The 25,765-nt window shown below is 45.6% G+C and overlaps 2 protein-coding genes across 4 annotated transcripts in view; both read left to right on the top strand.

Moving 5' to 3' along the window:
• LOC120928396 overlaps positions 1–25,765 on the top strand; it is a 328,747-nt gene that overhangs the window by 174,754 nt on the left and 128,228 nt on the right. The window lies entirely within an intron of this gene.
• Positions 1–25,765, top strand: part of LOC120928122 (butyrophilin-like protein 8) — a 74,420-nt gene that overhangs the window by 27,186 nt on the left and 21,469 nt on the right. For all 3 annotated transcript variants that reach the window (XM_040339234.1, XM_040339233.1, XM_040339235.1), the window contains exons 2-4: positions 5,529–5,572; positions 10,064–10,109; positions 24,086–24,418. In XM_040339234.1, the coding sequence (XP_040195168.1) occupies positions 5,529–5,572; positions 10,064–10,109; positions 24,086–24,418 (423 nt within the window). The remainder of the gene's footprint in view (positions 1–5,528; positions 5,573–10,063; positions 10,110–24,085; positions 24,419–25,765) is intronic.

Here is a 25,765-nt window from a genome sequence, read left to right as displayed (position 1 = left end):
CGGAGCCCTGATCCTCTCCCCGGCTGCCCGGAGCCCCTCCCCTCTCCCCCTCCTCTCCTCTGCTGCCCAGAGGCCTGCTCCTCTCCCCCTCCTCTCCCCGGCTGCCCGGAGCCCCACTCCTCTCCCCCTCCTCTCCTTGGCTGCCGGAGGCCCGCTCCTTTCCTCGACTGCCCAGAGCCTCTCTCCTCTCCCCCTCCTCTCCTCGGCCGCCCAGAGGCCCGCTCCTCTCCCCGGCTGCCCGTAGCCCCGCTCCTCTCCCCCTCCTCTCCTTGTCTGCCTGGAGCCCCGCTTCTCTCCCCCTCCTCTCCTCAGCTGCCCTAAACCCCGCTCCCTCCTCCTCCTCTCCTTGGCTGCCCGGAGCCCTGCTCCTCTCTCTCTCCTCTCCCCGGCTGCCCGAAGCCCCGCTCCACTCCCCCTCCTCTCCCCGTCTGCCTGAAGCCCCGCTCCTCCCCCCCTCCTCTCCTTGGCTGCCCAGAGCCCCGCTCCTCTCCCCCTCCTCTCCTTTTCTGCCTGGAGCCCTGCTTCTCTCCCCCTCCTCTCCTCGGCTGCCCTGAGCCCCGCTCCTCTCCCCCTCCTCTCCTTGGCTGCCCAGAGGCACGCTCCTCTCCTCGGCCGCCCGGAGGCCCGCTCCTCTCCCCGGCTGCCCGGAGCCCCGCTCCTCTCCCCCCCCTCTCCTTGTCTGCCCGGAGCCCCACTTCTCTCCCCCTCCTCTCCCCGGCTGCCCTGAGCCCCGCTCCCTCCCCCTCCTCTCCTTGGCTGCCCGGAGCCCCACTCCTCTCCCCTGCCTCTCCTCGGCCACCCGAAGCCCCGCTCCTCTCCCCCTCCTCACCTCGGCTACCCGGAGCCCCGCTCCTCTCCCCCTCCTCTCCTTGGCTGCCCGGAGTACCGCTCCTCTCCCCCCCTCGGATGCCCGGAGCCCCGCTCCTCTCCCCCTCCTCTCCTTTGCCACCCGGAGGTCCGCTCCTCTCCTCGGCTGCCAAGAGCCCCGCTCCTCTCCCCCTCCTCTCCTCGGCTGCCCGGAACCCCGTGGCCGTCTGTAGCGGCGGAGGCAATCTGGACCTGTCCCTGGACTGACATGGAGACATGTGAGGGGAAGAAGACCCCCACCTGTCTCCAAGTCATTGCAGGGCGGAAGCAACATCAAAACATCACTTTCACTAATAGCTCTTAAAGGGCCATTGTATTTTTATTTTTCAAATTACATTTTTTTAATATTATTGCATTTTAGTGTAAATATGAGATGTGAGGTTTTTTTTTACTCCAGATCTCATATTTAAGAGGACCTGTCATGCTTTTTTCTATTTTAAGGAATGTTTTTCTTGTAATAGGAATAAAAAGTGACACTTTTTTTTTTTTTTTTTTTTTTAAGAACATTGAAAAAATAAAAAAATAAAAGGTAAATAAATAAGAAAAAAATTTAAACGCACCCCGTCCCGCCGAGCTTGCGTGTAGAAGCAAACGCATATGTGAGTAGCACCTGCATATGAAAGCGGTGTTCAAACCACACATGAGGTTTCGCCACAATCGGTAGAGCGAGAGAAATAATTCTAGCCCTAGATCTCATCTGTAACTCAAAGCATGCAACCTGTAGGATTTTTTAAATGTCGCCTGGAGAATTTTAAGGGAAAAAGTTTGTCGCCATTCCATGAGCGGGCACAATTTTGAAGCGGGACATGTTGGGTATCAATTTACTTGGCTTTACATTATTTTTCACAATCTAAAAATAAATTGGGCTAACTTTACTGTTGTCTTATTTTTTTATTCAAAAAGTTTATTTTTTCCAAAAAAAGTGTGCTTGTAGGACCGCTGGGCAAATACGGTGTGACAGAAAGTATTGCAACGACCGCCATTTTATTCTCTAGGGTGTTAGAAAAAAATATATATATATAATGTTTTGGGTTCTAAAAAAAATTCTAGCAAAAAAAAAAAATGTTTTTTAACTAAACACCAAGGCCCAGATTCAGATAGGAGATACGACGGCGTATCTCCTGATACGCCGTCGTATCTCTGAGTTCCGCCGGTCGTATCTATGCGCTCGATTCATAGAATCAGGTTCCACATAGATCTCCCTAAGATCCGACAGGTGTAAGTGACTTACACCGTCGGATCTTAGGCTGCAATTCCAGGCCGGCCGCTAGGTGGTGTTTCGTTTTTTTTTAATGCGAGGAATATGCAAATGAGGATTTCCGCCGATTCAGAAACGAACGCCCGCCCGGTGCATTTTTTTACGTCGTTTGCGTTCGGCTTTTTCCGGCGTATAGTTACCCCTGCTATATGAGGCGTAGCTAATGTTAAGTATGGCCGTCGTTCCCGTGCCGAGTTTTTAATTTTTTACGTCGTTTGCGTAAGTCGTTCGCGAATAGGGATGTACGTAATTTACGTTCACGTCGAAACCAATGACGTCCTAGCAACGTCATTTAGAGCAATGCACACTGGGAAATTATACGGACGGCGCATGCGCAGTTCGTTCGGCGTGGGGACGTGCCTGATTTAAATGTTACACGCCCCCTAGCCGCGGAATTTGAATTCCGCTGGGGGATTTACGATACGCCGCCGCAACTTTAGAGGCAAGTGCTTTCTGGATAAAGCACTTGCCTCAAAAACTTGCGGCGGCGTATCGTAAATCAGATAGGTCAGCGGATCCGCTGACCTATCTGAATCTGGCCCACTATCTCAGAAATAGGCTCGGGTCTGTAGTGGTTAAAATAAAGGCTGTATATGTTAATATGGGACTTCCATCCTGATCCTGGACTCCTGTGCCATACTTGCCAACTGTCCCGTTTTTAAAGGGACAGTCCCGTTATTTGGGACCTAGTTCCAGCTAATTTAGCCTGCCGGGACTTGTCCCGGCTATTGGGGAAGGCAGGTGCGGCTTCTGGGTCTCAGCAGGGACCTGAGCCTGCGCTGTGTGTTTGGGATGCAAAGCTCCTTTCTGTCCCCTCCCCTCCTTCCAGTCTCGTGCTGTGCGGGGTTCTTGTTATCTCTGACTCAGCCTCCCCCTCCAATCAGCAGCGCGGTGTGCTGTGAGACCTCGGAGGCGGAGCTCACTGTAGCTCCTGTCGGCTGGCCAGAGGAAGGGAGGAGGTGAGTGAGCTGAACTTTTCTGGGAGAAGTTTCCTAGGGTGGATTGTAGTACAAACTTTCAAGGAGATTTTTTCTTAGGAGAAGAATCGGGGGAGATAGTGAGGGGGAGGGGGCTGAGGTCTGCAGCCCAAACACATTTTGGCAGATCACTTCTAAGCAGGAACACTCTGTGCAAACATCATCCAATCCAATTGCTCAGACTAGATAATGTGGGGTCATTTATAGCCATTCATGTAACCTGTGTGTGTATGTGGTGAGTTCATACTTCTCATTGTACAGACTCAGAACCTGTATACATGTACAATGAGAAGTGTGAACTCACCACATACACACACAGGTTACATGAATGGCTATAAATGACCCCACAGTATCTAGTCTGAGCAATTGGATTGGATACAGAGTGCTATAAACTGGATTACATAGATCTGTACTTACATCTAGTACTGTTGTAGGATTCATTGTTTTAAATGTTTTTAGTGGATGAGTTTTTTTTTTTATTATATCTGACCATTATCGCTATCTGACCACTTCTCAGTCCCCCTCTCCTGTACATACTGCCCCCAGGTTGCATCACCCCCAGATCACATCATACAGACATCACTCCAAGCTGCTTCCTACCCCCCCCCCCCCCAGCTGAGGGACATCATTCCATGGTCACTTTCCTTCCCTTATCTTCCCAACATCACTTCCTGATTACCCCATAGACACCACAAGAAATCCCTCCCCATTATGCCACCGCCATACCCTCCAAACTCCTCTCCCGTACTAACTGTGCCCATACCCTCTGCACTCCTGCTCTCCTGTACATACTGCCCCAGCATACCCTCTGCACTCCTCTCCTGTACATACTGCCCCAGCATACCCTCTGCACTCCTCCTCCTCTCCTGTACACACTGCCCCCATCATACCCTCTGCACTCCTCCTCTCCTGTACATACTGCCCCAGCATACCCTCTGCACTCCTCCTCCTCTCCTGTACATACTGCCCCAGCATACCCTCTGCACTCCTCCTCCTCCTCTCCTGTACATACTGCCCCAGCATACCCTCTGCACTCCTCCTCCTCTCCTGTACACACTGCCCCCATCATACCCTCTGCACTCCTCCTCTCCTGTACATACTGCCCCCATCATACCCTCTGCACTCCTCCTCTCCTGTACATACTGCCCCAGCATACCCTCTGCACTCCTCCTCCTCCTCCTCTCCTGTACATACTGCCCCAGCATACCCTCTGCACTCCTCCTCCTCCTCTCCTGTACATACTGCCCCAGCATACCCTCTGCACTCCTCCTCCTCTCCTGTACATACTGCCCCATCATACCCTCTGCACTCCTCCTCTCCTGTACATACTGCCCCAGCATACCCTCTGCACTCCTCCTCCTCCTCTCCTGTACATACTGCCCCATCATACCCTCTGCACTCCTCCTCTCCTGTACATACTGCCCCTGCATACCCTCTGCACTCCTCCTCTCCTGTACATACTGCCCCATCATACCCTCTGCACTCCTCCTCTCCTGTACACACTGCCCCATCATACCCTCTGCACTCCTCCTCTCCTGTACACACTGCCCCATCATACCCTCTGCACTCCTCCTCTCCTGTACACACTGCCCCATCATACCCTCTGCACTCCTCCTCTCCTGTACACACTGCCCCTATCATACCCTCTGCACTCCTCCTCTCCTGTACATACTGCCCCATCATACCCTCTGCACTCCTCCTCTCCTGTACACACTGCCCCATCATACCCTCTGCACTCCTCCTCTCCTGTACATACTGCCCCATCATACCCTCTGCACTCCTCCTCCTCTCCTGTACATACTGCGGAGTGGGTGGAGCTTCGGGGAAGTGAGTGTGGTAATTAATTAATAGCTGTGCTGCAAAGTGTCCCTGGAATTTTTTTTCAAATGTTGGCAACTATGCTGTGCTAGTGAGTCAGTGAGCTGGAATAAACATGCAAGACAGTAAATTAGAATTTACATTCTTCACTGGCTGCATGCTAGCCATAGAAAAGGAATAATGATAACAGCATAACCTAATTTTAACCAGTTAATCCTATAAAATGTACCATGTATGTCCAGCTGGTTGCACACCCTCCTATGGGACTCGGTGTAGGTTTCCCGTGTAGCAGAGTCGCTGCAGCTAATTACAATCTACCAAAAAAGATTCTATTTTGAATATACTTCCCTGATTGAATCCTTTATAACCCCAACTAGTCCCAACCAATGTCAATAACTCTTACAAAAAAAAAAAAAATTGAAATGTCACTTCTGACAAAGTTAGAACCAAGTTACAGAAGATGAAAATTTATTCTGGTCCTTAACTGGTTAAAAAATAAAGGAAATGTGATAACATCTGTGACTGTTTCTTACTTAGTAATGATTCAGCATTACCATAGAACTATACGAGTTCTTCCGCATATAACTGACTCTTTATATTTCTTCCAGGAGGAGAAGTCACTTCACAATCTACTATGGCGTTCAAATCACAGGTGAGATTCTAAAGATTTATTGGATTTCTTTTTTAAACTTCTCTAAACGCTGATCTCCCATTTCCTTTGTTATTCTGAATGTGATAAATCCACATTAACAAGGAGGAGATGTAGAGGTGCTCTAGGAAAGGTTGGGCCAGGGCTGTCTTAATGAGAGGGCACACCTGGGCACTGCCCAGGGGCCCCCGCTGCATGGGGGGCCCCTGCACTTTCCCAAAGCAGCTGGTCCTTGAGCCCACGCTGCCCTGAAATTGGGGGCCCCAGTCTGCCTCCTACCTACATAATGTCTGTTTACCTGCACTGTCATAATTGTAGGGGCCCCAGAACATTAATTTGCCCAGGGGCCCATGATGCTATTAAGATGGCCCTGGGTTGGACCGATTTTGGGATGATTGGAGTTTATTCACATTGAGGAGTTTTCATCCCCTTGAGGAGCAAAGTCTACACGGCCGTTATTCATGTCATGGAAAAAAAACAACGTTTTTCTCGACGCGATTTCTCTCAAGCCTGCCTTGCCTACACACGATCGTGATAAAAAATGGCCGAGCAAAGCGTGGTGACGTACAACACGTATGGCGGCACTATAAAGGGGAAGTTTCATCCGAATGGCGCCACCCCTTGGGCTGATTATACAAATTTCCCTTCTCATAACTTGCTTCTGAGCATGCGCATTTCCTCCCCCCCCCCCGTCATCAACATCTTAACCCCCGGACCATATTGCTGCCCAAAGACCAGAGCACTTTTTGCGATTCGGCACTGCGTCGTTTTAACAGACAATTGCGCGGTCGTGCGACGTGGCTCCCAAACAAGATTGCCGTCCTTTTTTCCCCACAAATAGAGCTTTCATTTGGTGGTATTTGATCACCTCTGCGGTTTTTAGTTTTTGCGCTATAAACAAAAATAGAGCGACAATTTTGAAAAATATAAATATTTTTTACTTTTTACCATAATAAATTTCCTCCAAAAATATATATAAATATAAAAAAATTATTCCTCAGTTTAGGCCGATACGTATTCTTCTACTTATTTTTGGTAAATAAAATCGCAATAGGCATATATTGATTGGTTTGCGCAAAAGTTATAGCGGCTACAAAATAGGGGATAGTTTTATGGCATTTTTATGAATATTTTTTTTTTAACTAGTAATGGCGGCGATCAGCGTTTTTTTTTTTTTCGGTACTGCGACATTATGGCGGACACTTCGGACAATTTTGACACATTTTTGGGACCATTGTCATTTTTATAGCGATCAGTGCTATAAAAATTCATTGGCTTACTGAAAAAATGCCACTGGCAGGGAAGGGGTTAAGTATGTTCCCTGGGTGTGTTCTAACTGTAGGGGGGGTGGCCTCACTAGGGGAAATGACTGACCGCTGTTCATACATTGTATGAACAGCCGGTCAGGCATTTCTCCCGCTGACAGGACCGGGAGCTGTGTGTTTACACACACAGCTCCCGGTCCTCGCTCTGTAACGAGCAATCGCGGGTGCCCGGCGGCGATCGCGCCAGGCACACACACGGGAGTCAGGGACTAGTGGCTGCTTCGAGAGCCCGACGTATAGCTACGGGCTCTCGCGCAGGGGAGCCGACCTGCCGCCGTATAACTGCGGCGGCTGGTCGGCAAGTAGTTAAAGCCTACACATGACCGTTTTTCACGATGAGAAAAACAACGAGAAAAAATAGTGCAGGTTCTAAATTTTTAGTGGCCATTTTTCTCATCGCGAAAAATGCTCTGGAGCCTACATACGACCGTTTTTCACGACCAATTAAATTTTTTTTATCGTCATGAAAAACGGTCGTGTGTACGCGGTATGACACTCTCTTCAGACATTGGATGGGGTTGGGCCATCATTGTTCACCCAATGATCGTACATTTACACATGGTGAACATGTATGTCTGTTCCTATAGGACAGTGATGGCAAAACCTTGGCACCCCAGATGCCTACATTTCCCATGATGCTCAACTACACTGCAGAGTGCCTGAGCATCATGGGAAATGTAGTTTCAAAACATCTGGGGTGCCGAGGTTCACCATTACTGCTATAGGGGAGGATGATGGGAACACTGGGATTGACCTACTTCAATGCAGCTCGTAGGGCACCATGGACAGCTGAGGGAAGGGAAGGGCAACTACAGCCTGACCGTAGGTAGAGCACCTTATTTCTCTCCTGATGATAGTGCTGGCTTGTCTAAGGACAAGAGAGCCAAAGGAATTAAGGAATATCTCATGCGAAGTTGGTTTTGTGTGGCAGATACCCCAAGGGAGTAAGCTTCCAGCTCACCCTACTACAGGTGGTTGACATCAAACACAAAATGAGGGCAATTTACTAAACCAATCAAGTAGATACAGAGTTGGGGTAAGGCCAGGGGTTGAGATGGATAGGAGGCAGATGTTGTTGGTAAACACGAACAGGTAAGGTTATAACCAAGAAAATCAGACAGCGTAGTGGCAGGCAGTGACGGCCCATCCATTAGGGTGCCGGATGCATGGATTCCAATGGGGGGAGTTTTTTTATTTATTTTTTACACAAGTGATTAGAGCCAGAGGCTCTAGTAGGCTTCAAAAAATGTTGGGCTCAGGCCACAGAGAGTTGCACTCCAAGCCCACCTGGATGTGTGACATTGTGTAGATCGCTGCACAGGATTGCGACAATCTTTCCATAGAAGTGGGAGCAGATACTTGTTTTTGACTGGTATCCGCTCCCCCCCCCCCCCAAAAGATGCCAAATGTGGTGTGGCACCGAAGGGAGGGGAGGAATCCGTGGAAGTTCCACTTTTGGGTGAAACTCTGCTTTAAGGTATACCAGGGATGGACTGGCCATTGGGACTACAGGGAGTTTCCCGGTGGGCCGATGGCTCAGTGGGCCGGCTTCAGTGACAGCGGACCGCCGCCCCCTTCCGCTCCCCTGTCTCACCCTTCCCGCAGCGCTCACCTCTTCTCCCTCTCTGCAGCGCTTACCTGGGGGGAACAAAGAAGCAGGGGGAGGACCAGAGGAGCAGGGGGGACGACAGAGGAGCATGGGGGGAGGGGACAGACAGCTGACTCAACAGCTATGGCCTGGTAGTTTCTCACTTCTGCCTAATCTTGCCCCATAAGGGGGGGGGGCACCGAACTGATTCTTTGCCCCGGGTGAAATAATGTCTAGCTTCCCCACTGGCACTGCCTATAAGAGTACCAGCTGTTCTACTCTAATAAAGTAGAATGGCTAGTGGCTAGTGAAGGGGGAGGGGGGGCTTGGGTGGCCGGGGGGGGGGGATGTGGTAGTTGTCCGGCCGCCATGGGAGAGACCTGTCAAAATGGGCCAGTCTGGATGAAGTCCAGGGCCAAATTTTTGTCCCAGTCCAGCCCTGAGGTATACAGTGCTGTGAAAAAGTAATTTCCCCACCCCCACACCTTGCTAAATCATGAATGAACTGACCCCACATTTTTTGGAAAGCTGAGTTAAATTTCACTTACCGCACCCAGACCTGTTGAATTGTGAAATCACTTGAATAGAAGTCGTCTAAATAGCAACCTAAAACAGTGCAAAAAAAAATTCTTATTTTTGAGGTTTTTTTTTTTATACACGGACAGGGCAGCCATGAGGAATTATGGGGCCCCTTACACAGCTTCAGGCATGGGCCCCCTGGAGCTCCAGAGAACCCCGGGGGGGGGGGGGGTGCTGCCGCCTCAAATTGAGAAGCGCGGGGGGGGGGGCTGCCGCTAGTTGAGAAGCAGGGCGGTGCTGTAGGGGGGTTGTCCTAGGGACCTCTAGGCCCCTTACAAAAAAAAGAGGGGGACCTCTGGACCCTTTAATAAAAAAAAAATATATATATATATATACATGTATATGTATATACAGTATATATATATATATATATATATATATATATATATATATATATATATAAAATTTACCTTATTTTAAAAAAAAGGGGGGGGCTGCCATCCGGGGCCCTGGGGACCTCTGAGCCCTTTAATAATATATATATATATAAAACATTATAAAAACACATTTAAAAAAAGTGGGGTTGTACCTTACAGGTGTACTGCCTATACCCCCCTGATGGCTGCCCTGTACATGGACAGTGTTTTACATTCTTGCATACTGTCAGTTTAAACTTTTCAAATGACTATTTTTTTATGCATTTTTTTCCCCTATTGTGTAAAAAAAAAAAAGCAAAAGAGTAAAATCTAATTTACAGATATTAGCGGCTCATTATTACTGACTGAAAAGCAGCCTGAAGTGAACGGTTCTGATGGCCTCACACACAGGAGATTTTATCTGCCCCGGGTCTGCATGGACTGGTTCTTTGTCTATAAACAAGTTCCTGATCCAACAATCCTCATTGTAAGCTCTGTGTAACACACAAATCTGTATTCTGGTTTATCCCCCATGACACCCTGCTCTGTGTAAAATTATAACAAGAAGATACTTTGTTTATTTTTGGATAATCTTTATTAAATATTTAGTATCCATGTACTGACTATGGTAACATTTATGTTGCAGGTTACAATAGTAATGTGCACACTATTGCTGCCTGTGTCCTGCTTGGGTAAGTAGAACTTTTTTACTTCTTAAAGGACATTTCCAAATGTCTGGTAAAGAATAGAAAGCCAAAAATATATAGAGGACTTTTACGGGAACTCTAACATGCATACAATTTACATCACAGTTAAATGTCAACATTTTAACTTATAAACATGTTATCACTGTTTTTTTAATATACAGTTAGGTCCATATATATTTGGACACAGGCACAATTTCATTTATTTATTTACCACAACCTCTTCAAGCTATATCTCTATAATGGATATGGGCTGAAAGTGAGGACTCTCAGGTTTAATTTGAGGGTATGTACATCTAAATTGGAAGAAGTGTTTAGGAATTACAGATCTTAAAGTGGAGGTTCCCCCTAAAAAATGTTTCTAACAATACATTGAGAAGACTGATTACACTGCGGGTAGGCTGGGTTTTTTTTTTTCCGTACATACCTCGATATCGCCGTTTCATCCCTCGGCTTCCGGGTATGATTCTTTCGGGTCTGGGCGTTCCTAGTTGATTGACGTTCCTCCGACCGACGCATACTTGACGTCACGACTTTCCGAAAGAAGCTGAACGTCGCTGTGCAGGCGCCGTATAGAGCCGACTCTATACGACGCCTGCGCAATGACATTCGGATTCTGTCGGAAAGTCGTGACGCACAGTATGCGCCGGTCGGAGGAACGTCAAGCAACTAGGAATGCCCAGACCCAAAAGAATCATACCTGGAAGCCGAGGGATGAAACAGCGATATCGAGGTATGTACGAAAAAAATAAAAAAACAGCATAACCGCAGTGTAATCAGTCAGCTCAATGTATTGTTAGAATTTTTTTTTAGGGGGAACCTCCACTTTAAGAATAGCCCCCCCTTTTTCAAGGGACCAAAATTAATTGGACAATTTAATCAAAAGCTGTTTCATGGCCAGGTGTGGGCTACTACTTAATTGTTTCTTCATCAATTAAGCAGGTAAAAGTTCTGGAGTTGATTCTAAGTGTGGTATTTGCATTTGGAATCTATTGTTTTGAACCTACATCATGTGTTCAAGGGAGCTGTTCATACAATGGAAACTGGCCATTGGGAGGCTTCAAAAATGAAACAAATCCTCAGAGAGATAGCAGCAACATTAGGAGTGGTCAAATCAACAGTTTGGTACATTCTTAGGAAAAAAGAATGCACTGATTAGGTCAGCAACATAAAGACGCATGGACGTCCATGGAAGACAACAGTGGTGGATGATCGCAGGATCCTTTTTATGGTAGGACATCCAGACAAGTGAAGGACACACTCCAGGAGGTGCAGACAAGTGAATGACAATCTCCAGGGAGGTGCAGACAAGTGATGGACTCTCTCCAGGAGGTGGAGACAAGTGAAGGACACTCTCCATGGAGGTGGGCACAAGTGAAGGACAATTTCCAGGGAGGTGGAGACAAGTGAAGGACACTCTCCGGGAGGTGGAGACAAGTGAAGAACACACTCCAGGGAGGTGCAAACAAGTGAAGGACACTCTCTGGGAGGTGGAGACAAGTGAAGGACACTCTCCGGGAGGTGGAGACAAGTGAAGGACACTCTCCGGGAGGTGGAGACAAGTGAAGGACACTCTCCGGGAGGTGGAGACAAGTGAAGGACACTCTCCGGGAGGTGGAGACAAGTGAAGGACACTTTCCAGGGAGGTGGAGACAAGTGAAGGACTCTCTCCATGGAGGTGGGCACAAGTGAAGGACACACTCCAGGAGGTGCAGACAAGTGAAAGACACTCTCCAGGAGGTGGAGACAAATCAAGGGCACTCTCCAGGGAGGTGGAGACAAGTGAAGGGCACTCTCCAGGAGGTGGAGACAAGTGAAGGGAACTCTCCAGGGAGGTGGAGACAAGTGAATGACACTCTCTGGGAGGTGGAGACAAGTGAAGGGCACTCTCCAGGGAGGTGGAGACAAGTGAATGACACTCTCTGGGAGGTGGAGACAAGTGAAGGACACACTCCAGGGAGGTGCAGACAAGTGAAGGCACTCTCCAGGGAGGTGCAGACAAGTGAAGGGCACTCTCCAGGGAGGTGCATACAAGTGAAGGACACTCTCTGGGAGGTGGAGACAAGTGAAGGACACTCTCTGGGAGGTGGAGACAAGTGAAGGACACACTCCAGGGAGGTGCAGACAAGTGAAGGACACTCTCCATGGAGGTGGAGACAAGCGAAGGACACTATCCAGGAGGTGGAGACAAGCGAAGGACACTCTCCGGGAGGTGGAGACAAGTGAAGGACACTCTCCGGGAGGTGGAGACAAGCAAAGGACACTTTCCAGGGAGGTGGAGACAAGTGAAGGACACTCTCCGGGAGGTGGAGACAAGCGAAGGACACTCTCCGGGAGGTGGAGACAAGCGAAGGACACTCTCCAGGAGGTGGAGACAAGCAAAGGACACTCTCCAGGAGGTGGGTCTATCATCGTCAAAGTCTACAATCAAAAGAAGACTTCATGAGAACAAATACAGAGGGTTCACCACAAGGTGCAAACCATTCATAAGCCTGAAGAATAGAAAAGCCAGATTAGACTTTGCCAAAAAAAATCTAAAAAAGTCAGAGCAGTTCTGGAAAAAAATTCTTTAGACAGATGAAACTAAGATTAATCTGTAGCAGAATGATGGGAAGAAAAAAGTGTGGACAAGGCTTGGAACAGCTGATGATCCAAAGCACAGAACGTCATCTGTGGTCACATGGTGGAGCTTGGTGTGTGATGACATGCACATGCATGGCTTCCAGTGGCACTGGGACATTGGTGTTTATTGATGATGGGACAGAAGCAGCCACAAGAATTCTGCCGTGTTTAGAGATATACTTTCAGCCAATGGACAATGATCCAAAACACACTGCAAAAGCAACCCAGGAGCTTTTGAAGGAAAAGAAGTGGAATATTCTGCAATGGCCAAGTCAATTACCTGATCTCAACCCAATTGAGCATTTCACTTTCTGGGCAAAACTAAAAGGCAGAAAGACCCACAAACAAAGAACTAATGAAGACAGCTGCAGTTAGAGCCGGGCAAAGCATCAGAAAGGGGGAAAGCCAGTCTTTGGCAATGTCAATTGGTTCCAGACTTCAGGCAGTCATTGCTAGTAAAGGATTCTCAACAAAATATAAAAAAATAACATTTTATTTATGATCACAGTCAAACCTTGGATTACGGGCATAATCCATTCCACATTGACTTCTATGGCATTGTCAGAACCATTGGTATGCTTCTACAATCAGATATGAACAATGGTTGAATATTCGGATAATATTTACATTATATGACAAGGTATATGCATAGCTCTTATTTAAATCATCTTGACGTATTTAAAACCTTTTAGCTTTTAGTGACATAACCTTGACCTTGTATTATTGTATTTATGAAAATATGTAAATCTGTGCTTTGGGAGATATACTATTTTCCTACCATCCAAAATATCAAAATTATTTTATCCGTGCTATTTTGAGGACAAGCAATACAAATGAATATTTAAAACATATATATTTATTAACCAAAGATATAGTGCAAAAACTAAAATCAGGTACAATTCGTGTTACAACACATAATTGGTATGCTTCTACAATCAGATATGAACAATGGTTGAATATTCAGATAATATTTACATTATATGACGAGGTATATTCATAGCTCTTATTTAAATCATCTTGACGTATTTAAAACCTTTTAGCTTTTAGTGACATAACCTTGACCTTGTATTATCTCTTCTCAATGACAAACAGATCTCTTGCTACTACTTATTATATATGTGTACAGAACAAATGTTATATTTGTACACAAGCTCTGCAATGCAAACAAGCTTAATTTTAAATTTAAGAAAAATTTATTTTCACATACCTCACTCCAAAACTGATTTACCATCGTTGGCACTTAGCTTTTCAAAGACAAACGTAATATGTATGTCTTTAATATTTGGAATACAATTACGTCATACTGCAGTTAGACATAACCAACTCCCAAATTATATTTGCCAAGTATATTTAAACGGTCTTGGTTGTGTGTATGTGGAAACCTTCAAATTACCAAAAGGTAAATAATCAAGATTATACATTACCAGTATGTAAGAGATCTTGCTGTTTGAGAAGTGAGAAAGTCCTACTGAAGGACTTCTGTGAGCCCCCTACATGTTTACGGCCAATCTCTGCCTTCCAGCTTCCTTCAGAGATCAGAGATCAGATCAGGCTCCAGCCATCAGCTCCCATCAGCCTTGCCATCTCTCTCCCACCAAGCTTTTTCCGAGATCCCCTCCTGTCTTGTGTAATCACTTTTTATCTCCCCAAAGAAGTGGGTGTGTATTTTACTATCACATGACTGGCGATGTCACATGACAATATGTTTTGGTGGGTGACCATCTTGAACCATGCCGATATTAACCTGTAGGGGGCAGTGGTGTCTAAAGAATAATTCCTAATTTGAGGGTTATTCAGAGTTAATCAGGATTATGGGCCTATAAAAACCGCCATAAGTTGTCCTGTATGTCAAACAATTGTCAGACATCCTGGCACTTCTTAGTGAATTGTGGGTTGGGAATGTTTACATATCATTAGCTCATACATCTGTTTAATTTATAAGACAAGTGAAAACCTTTGAAGTACCTTTACAGGAGAACCCTCGCTCCTCAAATATAGATTCTTAGTGTCACTTGTGATCTCACACTTGTAAGGATTATAATATATGTATATGTGCTTAACGAGTTATACTCTATGAACTACTAATACACATATATTGTTAAGGCATTTCAAATACACAATACTATTTTAGATATATGATATATTATTCCACCGGGATTGTGAATAAGCCCCATGACCTCAGTATATAAAGACAATACTGTGTTGTCATGCTGTGCATGGCCTTTTATCTCCCATGAAACCAGAATTCCTCATCATTCTCTTATCTTATAAGTGTCAAACCCAAAGAGATATGACCTGGGAGATGGCACAGGCAAGGTTTATACACCCCCCCTGTGAGACATAAAGTCCTTCTGGTAACACAGCCTTATTCACAGGTTTAGAACTGTGACTCAATTTAAGACACAAAATGGCATCTCTTCTGCTAAACATAATATGAATATGGAACACTATGAAACATATAAAATGTGCGATCTTATATGTATTCTTTTAACCCCAAATGTTCTGACAGCATGCAATACCGCATGTGGCCAGAGGTGGCGGGGCGCCGGAGAGACTTGGAGATCGTTCGGCTGCCCTTGGGAACGGAGTGTTTCCGAGTATTTCCAAATAGCTCCGGTGCCCCCGCACCTCTGGCCAAATGCGGTACTGCACACCGCAGAGGCTTGAATCCTGCTCGTATTCGGAAACGCCCGTTAACTGCAATCTGAGGTTCCACTGTATATTCATTTCTCCAATTACATTTGAGCCTCTGAAAATGGGGGGGGACTGTGTATAAAAATGGTTGCAGTTCCTAAAATTTGTACTTGCTATTTATGTCCAACCCCCTGAATTAAAGCTGAAAGTCTGAACTTCAAATTAATTTGGATTGTTTCGTTTTAATTTTATTCTGGTGGCATATAGAGCCAAAAGTATGAAAACTGTGCCTGTGTAGAAATTTAGATGGACCCAACTGTATTCTGTACCTATTAGATTGATCTATTACTGCTCTTGCAAAATAAAACAAGGTTACTTTTTTCCTTCTGATGGAATTTCCTAATGCTTTCTATGTAATAGTTTATTGGTTTATTCGTTGCTCTATTCGTTACATTTTTACATTGTTATGTACTCCTTTTGTTCATAAATTGATATGTTTAGCTTTATTTATTATTATGTATCAATTTGAATATTGTACCACCATCCTTGTATATACTCAATTTGTCAATCTTTGTTATAGTTAAAAAAAATATAAACACATTTGGCTAGAAGAGGTATTCATATCCCTTGAAATTTCCCACATTTTTGTCATGTTACAACCAAAAATGTAAATTTATTTTATGTGATAGACCAACATAAAGTGGCACATAATTGTGAAGTGGAAGGAAAATAATAAGTGGTTTTCAACATTTAAAGGGGTATGAATACTTTTTCAGGCACTGTAAATATTGGGATATTTCTTACCTTTTAGTCATGAATACATGAAATGCATTTAAACATTCAGGGGTAGATTCAGGTAGATTGGCTTATTTATATGCGGGCGTAGCGTATCTCAGATACGCTACGCCGCCGTAACTTAGTGAGGCAGGTTATGTATTCAACAAGAACCTGTGCCCTAAGTTACATCGGCGTAGCGTAAATCTGCCGGCGTAAGCGTGCCTAATTCAAATTGTGAAGAGGTGGGCGTGTTTTATGTAGATAACATGACCCCACATAAATTATGTTTTTGACTAACGGCGAATGCGCCGTCCGTGAAAATAGCCAAGTGCGCATGCTCCAAATTAACCCGCAAAAAGCCAATGCTTTCGACATTAACGTAAATTACGCACAGCCCCATTCACGGACGACTTACGCAAACAACGTAAAATATTCAAAATTCGACGCGGGAACGACGTCCATACTTAACATAGGATCTCATATAGCAGGGGTAACTTTACGCTGGAAAAAGCCCAACGTAAACTACGTAATAAAATGCGCCAGGCGGACGTACGTTTCTGAATCGGCGTATCTACCTAATTGACATATTCCTTGCGTAAATCGACGGAAGCGCCACCTAGCGGCCAGCGTAAATATGCAACTAAGATACGACGGCGTAAGAGACTTACGCTGGACGTATTTTAGAGAAATTCTGGCGTATCTGATTCTTTGAATCAGGCGCCAGGATACGACGCCTCACACTCAGAGATACGACGGCGTATCTGGAGATACGCCGTCGTATCTCCTACATGAATCTGGCCCTCGAAGTTTACAGTAGCTCTTAAAAAATAAAAATAAAAAATAAAAAAGTCAACATTAAAATTTTTGTTCTTTGAAAACATTGATTCTGTGATCCAATAAAATACGGAACGTCAGGGCCTTGAAAATCCCACAAAGATGCTTGTGTGTGATTTTCAAGGCCCTGACGAAGCGGGGCTACCCACGAAATGCATAGGCCATACTTTTGATACATCTGACCAGGATCTACACACCCTGGACCAAAGTAACAGTAAAACTGTATTTTGTATCAAACTGTGACATATTGTTTTAACGAATTCCATCCAAGGATGGTAAATAAAATCTTTTCTATGTTGTTTTAAAATTGTGATACAACTTATTTACTGCAGGCCAAACGTCAAGTCACTCCGTGTACTGCAGGCCTAGCTATGATTTTAAAGCCTCCTAATAAGGAGCACAGGCGTGCTAATCAATAGATAGAGTGCCTTGACGTTTGGCCTGCAGCTTAAACAGGTATTTGCAAATACATGCAACTAAACCTCTGTTTTTAATGACATACAGTTAGACAGATCAATTTGGTTTAGTGCTTTTTTGTTTGGCAACTTTGACCCTGGCTATTATGGAAAAAAAAATTATATTCCATATATATATTTAATCGCATACTGCTAAAAACGCATCTCATTCAAAGTCCCAACTCTCCCCCCTTTTTTATACATTTACAGGGATGGAGGCCTGAGGTAGTGTCTATCATATGCCTCATTCAAAGTCCCAACCCTATCCCCCCTTTTTAGCGCCTCTAAGTGTAGACTGTAATATAGTTTAATAAGTTCATAATTGTAGCAACTCACATAATGTAAAACGTAGGAAGACTCATCAATGCTAAAACTCCATGGAATGGTCGGTACTGCACCATGGGGGGGGGGGGGGGGACACTGGAGGAGTGTTGATGTACAGCACTGTCGGGGACATGGAGCCAGCCGAGACCATCTTACATAGTAGTTAGAGAAATGCTTACATAGTTGAGTGAGTAACTTGTATAGCGCTACAAATGCAAACTAAATCGCCTCAAGGTGCTTATTTCCATCCAGTGTCATCTTTATCCTTCAGAAGAGATGAGTCTTGAGTTTCTTCCTGAAGGCCCAATGGTTTTCTTCCATGCGGATGTTTGTGGGAACAACGTTCCATAGCTGAGGTCCTTGGACTGCACATCTTTGTTCTCCCTTCGATTTGAAGTGGGATTTGGGGATGTGGAGGAGGTTTTGGTTGGTTGATACAGATTCCAGTTAGTCAGGTTGAAAAAAAAGACACAAGTCCATCTAGTTCAACCATCTTTCATCAGGCACTGCACCATCAGTGTGGTGTCAGCATGGTGATGTCACTGGGGAGGAGATGTGACGCTTTCTGAGCATGTTCAAATACATTCAAAATTCATATAAATTAATATTTGTAGATATTTATTTGTAAATCATCTTTTATAAATATAAGAATTTTAAATGTATTTGAACTGAGCATGCTGGGCACTGCAGTGCCATGCTATTCAGAGCCCGCCTCCTTGCATCCACTTATAAGGCTCCACTAGTCCTCTCCCCTCCAGTTTGAGAAAGGAGCGTGCTTGCCTTTCCAGACCTTGCGCATGCTAGGAAACGCATCGCATCTCCTCCCCAATGACGTCACCATGCTGATGGGGCGGTCCACGGAGCGGTCCAGCCCTCAATCATGATGACACATGGCTCCATGTCCTTGTCAGTGCTCTACATTCATCCCCCATGGTGCAGTGGCGGCCATTCCATGGGGTTCTATCATTGATGAGCCTTCCTATGTTTTACATTATAAGAGTTGCTACAATTATGAGCTTATTAAACAATATTACAGTCTACAATTGGAGGCCGCTGGGAAACCAGCGGCTGTAGCTGTGCCCTAGGTGACTGCCTAGTTTACCTAACGGTAGCACCGTCCCTGCCCATATGCTGAGCACTGATACACCTTTATGGCCTGTATTTTATAAATAGGATGCCAATCGTAGCAATGGTCTTCTCTTATTTTCTCCCTTTTGGTCTGTAAAATAAACCATCAAAAAAAATGTTAATATATGTGCTCAATAAGACAAATAAATACCCGTTGGTCCTGCCAGAAATCCAGTGTGCTGATAAATTCCTGTGCTCTCTTCATGTGCTGCACTCCTGTTGGCTATATTGTTTGCTGGCATCTTTACAGAACTCCTTCCTCTATGTTATTGAGAAGAGGAGGGGGGTGCTCTGTAGAATTGTCTTTTTTCTGTTGTCCTAATACAGTAAGGTCAGGGGGCGTTGTCACCCTAGGACAGGTCACCAGGTAAAAGTAAAGGTGAAAAACCCCTGGAAAAAAGAAAACCAATGGAGCCATCATGTCTAAGGGTTTGTGAGTCGGGCCGAGCTGCTCTGTGTTCGTCAATAGATACAGAGAGGGTGGCTCGAGAGTGAGCCCACACAAGTGCCCACATAGAAAACTGATTTCTATAGGGCCACTCACTGAAGAGGAGGAGCCAGGCGTGTCGGCGAGGGACCCCAGAAGAGGTACAACCATTGCACAGAGCCCGGTAGGTATAACATGTTTATTATTTTGTTAAAAAAAATCAAAGCTTTACGAACACTAAAATGTACAGATTGTTACCTATAATTTGGTTAGGATCTGAGGAAATTTTGTGTTCTTTTTCGTTTTATTGTTGTATTTATCTCTGCACTGGAGACGTTATGATGTATTTCCCTAATGTATGTTGATGAGGGACTTTTTCTGAAATGATGATGAACCTAATGACACACTTTGTAAGAATGTCTCTCTACCCTAAGTGGAAATTATTGTAGGTAGATGCTGGTAAAGTGAGTCACTGTCTGACTTCTTATATCTCCTGGGAATCAGGAAGATTTTTCTGTTATTTTCCACTTCTGAGATTCCAACCTACAGACAGAAACCACTCGTATCCTACATTATAGAGGAGGATGTGATGTCACTGCAATGACTCTTCTGAAGAATTACACATCGTAGGGGCAATTCGTGGCAACAGAACAATATCCTCCCTGACCACCAGACAATATCTTTCCTGGCCACGGATTATTAAAACCTTTCTGGCCACCAAACAATATCCTACCTGTCCACCAGACAACATCCTTCTTGGCCACCATACACCCTTTCTGGCCACCAGGCAATGTCCTTTCTGACCACCAGACAATGCCCTTCCTGGCCACAGATTAATAACCTTCCTGGTGGCCACAATGTCCTTCCTGGTGGCCACCAGACAACATTCTTTATGGCCATTATGCACCCTTTTTGGCCACCAGACAATGTCCTTCTTGGCCACCATACACCCTTTCTGGCCACCAGACAATGCCCTTCCTGGCCACAGATTAATAACCTTCCTGGCCACAATGTCCTTCCTGGTGGCCACCAGACAACATTCTTCATGGCCATTATGCACCCTTTTTGGCTACCAGACAATGTCCTTCTTGACCACAAGATAACATCCTTCCTGGTGGCCACCAGACAACGTCCCGACCACCAGACAACTGTGGGTATATAATTGGGTATATGGGATTGTATGATATTTTTTATTTTATTTTTTTATGGTTGAACTGGATGGACTTGTGTCTTTTTTAACCTGACTAACTATATAACTATGTCCTTCTTGGCCACCATACACCCTTCCTGACTACAAGACAATGTCCTTCCTGACTACCAGACAATGTCCTTCCTGACTACCAAACAATGTCCTTCCTGACCACCAGACAATGTACATCCTGGCCACAGATTAATAACCTTCCTGGCCGCAATGTACTTCCTGGTGGCCACCAGACAACATTCTTCCTGGCCATTATGCACCCTTTTTGGCCACCAGACAATGTCCTTCTTGACCACAAGGCAACATCCTTCCTGGTGACCATACACCCTTTCTGGCCACCAGACAATGTCCTTCCTGGCCACAGATCAATAACTTTCCAGGCCACAATGTCCTTCCTGGTGGCCACCAGACAACATCCTTCCTGGCCATTATGCACCCTTTTTGGCCACCAGACAATGTCCTTCTTGACCACAAGACAATATCCTTCCTGGCCACAAGAAAACATCCTTTCTGGTGACCATACACCCTTTCTGGCCACCAGACAATGTCCTTTCTGGCCACCATACACCCTTTCTGGCCACCAGACAATGTCCTTCCTGGCCACCATACACCCGTTCTTGTCACCAGACAACATCCTTCTTGGCCCGCATACAACATCCTTTCTGGCCACCAAATATATTCTTACTGGACACAGAATAATATCCTTCCTGGCCACACAATATCCTTTCTTGCCTCTGACTAATATTCTTCCTGGCCACAGCACAATATCCTTCCTGACCTCTGCATAATATCCTTCCTGACCACTAGATAATTTCCCTTCAGGCAACAGGACAATATCCTTCCTGGTCATAAGGCAATATTTATCCTGGCCACCAGACAATGTCCTTCCTGACTACAAGACAATATCCTTCCTTGCTCAACACTGTATCCTGCCTGGCCACCATAATCCATGCTTCCTGGACCAAAAGACACACTCGTTTGCCCCGTACACACAATCGAGTGAGATGAGAGCTTTTGGTTGGGAATCCCGACCATGTGTATGCTCCATCGGACTTTTTCCAACAGGAAAACGGCCAAAAAAAGCCGGCAAAAGATAGAGAGCTTTTTTCACGTCGGAAATCCTTCCTGGCCAATGGTCAATATTCTTCCTGGTCACCAAACCATACATTCTTCCTAGTCACCAAACCATACATTCTTCCTGGTCACCAAACCATACATTCTTCCTGGTCACCAAACCATACATTCTTCCTGGTCACCAAACCATACATTCTTCCTGGTCACCAAACCATACATTCTTCCTGGTCACCAAACCATACATTCTTCCTGGTCACCAAACCATACATTCTTCCTAGTCACCAAACCATACATTCTTCCTGGTCACCAAACCATACATTCTTCCTAGTCACCAAACCATACATTCTTCCTGGTCACCAAACCATACATTCTTCCTGGTCACCAAACCATACATTCTTCCTGGTCACCAAACCATACATTCTTCCTGGTCACCAAACCATACATTCTTCCTGGTCACCAAACCATACATTCTTCCTGGTCACCAAACCATATCCTTCTGGCCACAGGATACTATCCAGAACCTCCACCGATCTCAAGGATTTGACAGGCAGAATGCAAATCCTTCCATCTATTGTCTGGTTGTGTATTACACATGCTTGATGTGTAGTTTGTTGGTTCAGCTACTAAGGTTTGATACAAAATTGAAAATGATTATATATATATATATATATACACACACACACAGTATCTCACAAAAGTAAGTACACCCCTCACCTTTTCGTAAATATTTTTGTTGTATCTTTTCATGTGACAACACTGAAGAAATTACACTTTGTTACAATGTTGTGTAGTGAGTGTACAGCTTGTATAACAGTGTAAATTTGCTGTCCCCTCAAAATAACTCAACACACAGCCATTAATGTCTAAACCACTGGCAACAAAAGAGTACACCCCTAAGTGAAAATGTCCAAATTGGGCCCAATTAGCCATTTTCCTTCCCCGGTGTCATGTGACGTGTTAGTATTATCGTGTTAGTATTACAAGGTCTCAGGTGTGAATGGGGAGCAGGTGGGTTAAATTGGTGTTATCGCTCTCACTCTCTCATACTGGTCACTGGAAGTTCAACATGGCACCTCATGGCAAAAAACTCTCTGAGGATCTGAAATTAAGAATTGTTTCTCTACATAAAGATGGCCGAGGATATAAGAAGATTGCCAAGAGCCTGAAACTGATCTGCAGCACGGGGGCCAAGACCATCCAGCGGTATAACAGGACGGGTTCCCCTCCCCCCGCCTCGCTATGGTCCACCATAGAAGTTGAGGTCACGTGCTCAGCGTCATATCCAGAGGTTGTCTTTGGGAAATAGACCTATGAGTGCTGCCAGCATTGCTGCAGAGGTTGAAGGGGTGGGGGGTCAGCCTGTCAGTGCTCAGACCATACACTGCACACTGCATCAAATTGGTCTGCATGGTTTTCGTCCCAGAAGGAAGCCTCTTCTAAAGATAATGCACAAGAAAGACCACAAACAGTTTGCTGAAGACTAAGGACATGGATTACTGGGATTACTGTCCTGTGGTCTGATGAGACCAAGATAAAGATATTTGGTGTCAGATGGTGTCAGGCGTGTGTGGGGACAACCAGGTGAGGAGGACAAAGACGAGTGTGTCTTGTCTGCAGTCAGGCATGGTGGGGGGAGGGTCATGGTCTGGGGCTGCATGAGTGCTGCCGGCACTGGGGAGCTACAGATCATTGAGGGGACCATGAATGCCAACATGTACTGTGACATACTGAAGCAGAGCATGATCCCTTCCCTTCAGAGACTGGGCCGCAGGGTAGTATTCCAACATGATAATGACCCCAAACACACCTCCAAGACGACCACTGCCTTGCTAAAGAAGCTGAGGATAAAGGTGATGGACTGGCCAAGCATGTCTTCAGACCTAAACCCTATTGATCATCTGTGGGACGTCCTCAAACAGAAGGTGGGGGAGCGCAAGGTCTCCAACATCCACCAGCTCTGTGATGTCATCATGGAGGAGGGGAAGAGGACTCCAGTGGCAACCTGTGAAGCTCTGGTGACCTCCATGCCCAAGAGGGTTAAGGCAGTGCTGGAAAATAATGGCGGCCACACAAAATATTGACACTTTGGGCCCAATTTGGACATTTTCACTTAGGGGTGTACTCACTTTTGTTGCCAGCGGTTTAGACATTAAGGGCTGTGTGAGTTATTTTGAGGGAACAGCAAATTTACACCATTATACAAGCTGTACACTCACTACACAACATTGTAGCAAAGTGTAATTTCTTCAGTGTTGTCACATGAAAAGATAGAAGAAAAAATTTACAAAAATGTGACTGAGGGGTGTACTCACTTTTGTGAGATATTGTGTATGTATATATATACACACACACACATTTCTTAGTATCATAAATGAAAAAATAATACACACATTACACAATGTAACAATCAGAGATCACGTGAAAGAAGTTCAGAATGAGGCTGATTGTAGAAAGGATTTTTATCGAATATTTCTGTTCTCCTCCACAGATGAGACTGAAGTGGTGGCTTCCCTCTATGGAACTGTCACCCTCCGGTGTTGGTTTCCCTTTATACAAGGACGGGAAGGTCTGTCGGTGGTCTGGGAGAAGAATGATAAGGATGGGAGAAGATCGATCGCACACAAGTTTATAGATGGCCAGGATAATCTCAAAGATCAAGATATAAACTACACGGGACGCACAGAATTGTCTGGGGATTTCTCTCAGGGAAGGGTGGACCTGACACTGAGAGAGGTCACCTTCAATGACGAAGGAACTTATTACTGCAGAGCAGCCAATAGAAGAGGCCATTGGGACAAGAAGGTGGACCTAACCATAGGCAGTAAGTTCTGCTCCACCTAGTCTTTGGCCTAATATACACAGCTTTTCTGGTTTCCCATTCCATCAACTCTATACTGTCATGTATGGCTGCAGATTATGGGCCCACCATGCAGCCTGCACATATGATATTGGCATACCTCCCAACTTTTCAACTTCGGAATGAGGGACAAATGAGCATACCCCCCAAACGAAGTTGTTGAGCGGGGTCCGTGGATCAAAGTTGTTGAGCGGGGGGGGGGGCCGCGGATGAAAGTTGTTGAGCGGGGGAGGGTCCGCAGATCTAAGTTGTTGAGCAGGGGGGGCGCAGATGAAAGTTGTTGAGCGGGGGGGGCCGCGGATGAAAGTTGTTGAGCGGGGTCAGAGGATTAAAGTTGTTGAGCGGGGGGGATTCAAGTTGTTGAGCGGGGGAGGGGGTCAGCGGATATAAAGTTGTTGAGCGGGGGGGGGCTCTGATCAAAGTTGTTGGGCGGGGGTGGGTACGCAGATCAAAGTTGTTGCGCGGGGGGGGAATTCCGTGGATCTGAGTTGTTGAGCGGGGGGGGCGCTGATCTATCGGGATCGCGGGATTTACCGCGAATCGCGGTAATCGCGGGGGGGAGCCAAATTGCGGGACAATAGCACTGCTCGCAGGATTTAACGTGAAGCGCGGGACATTCGCACGAAATCCTGGATGGTTGGGAGGTATGTGGCGCAGTATTCACCAGAGTACCCTGATATAATGGCCAGAACAACTCCCAGGTTACAGCCCACAAATGCACCCATGCATGCTACAGCTGACCAGTTATCGGAAAGGAAGTAGGGATCTTGGAGGTACTGAGGTACTTAAAGGGGTTGTAAAGGTAAAAAAAAAATCCTAAATATCTTCCTCTACCTTAGTGCAGTCCTCCTCCACTTATCTCATCCTTCCATTTTGCTTTTAAATGTCCTTATTTCTTCTGAGAAATCCTCACTTCCTGTTCTTCTGTCTGTAACTACACACAGTAATGCAAGGCTTTCTCCCTGGTGTGGAGTGTCGTGCTCACTAACACACAGCTCCTTTCTCTATCTGAAAAGTATAGAGCATCCTGACTCTCCAGTAGTCCAAGGGAGGGGGCGAGCACGACACTCCACGCTATTGACTCTGGTGTAAGGGGTAATTAAAGCGCTTGACTTGTAGTTTTGGTAGCTGTTTTTTTTTTGTTAAGGTTATCTGAAAGATGGGTTTCAAATATTTTGACAGGGGCGCAGTTTCAGTGCTTGCCATAGGCGCCATTTTCACTAGATACGCCTCTGCTGACATTTATAGGTAAAGTTGATCCGGGGAAAATCCGATTGCCTCTCGGGGAATCAGGAAGGAATTTTTTCCCCT

The sequence above is a fragment of the Rana temporaria genome, chromosome 2 (assembly GCF_905171775.1).
Source record: "Rana temporaria chromosome 2, aRanTem1.1, whole genome shotgun sequence".
Classification (NCBI taxonomy): domain Eukaryota; kingdom Metazoa; phylum Chordata; class Amphibia; order Anura; family Ranidae; genus Rana; species Rana temporaria.
The sequence above is the reverse complement of the archived record's forward strand: the minus strand, read 5'-3'. Positions and strand labels throughout refer to the sequence as shown.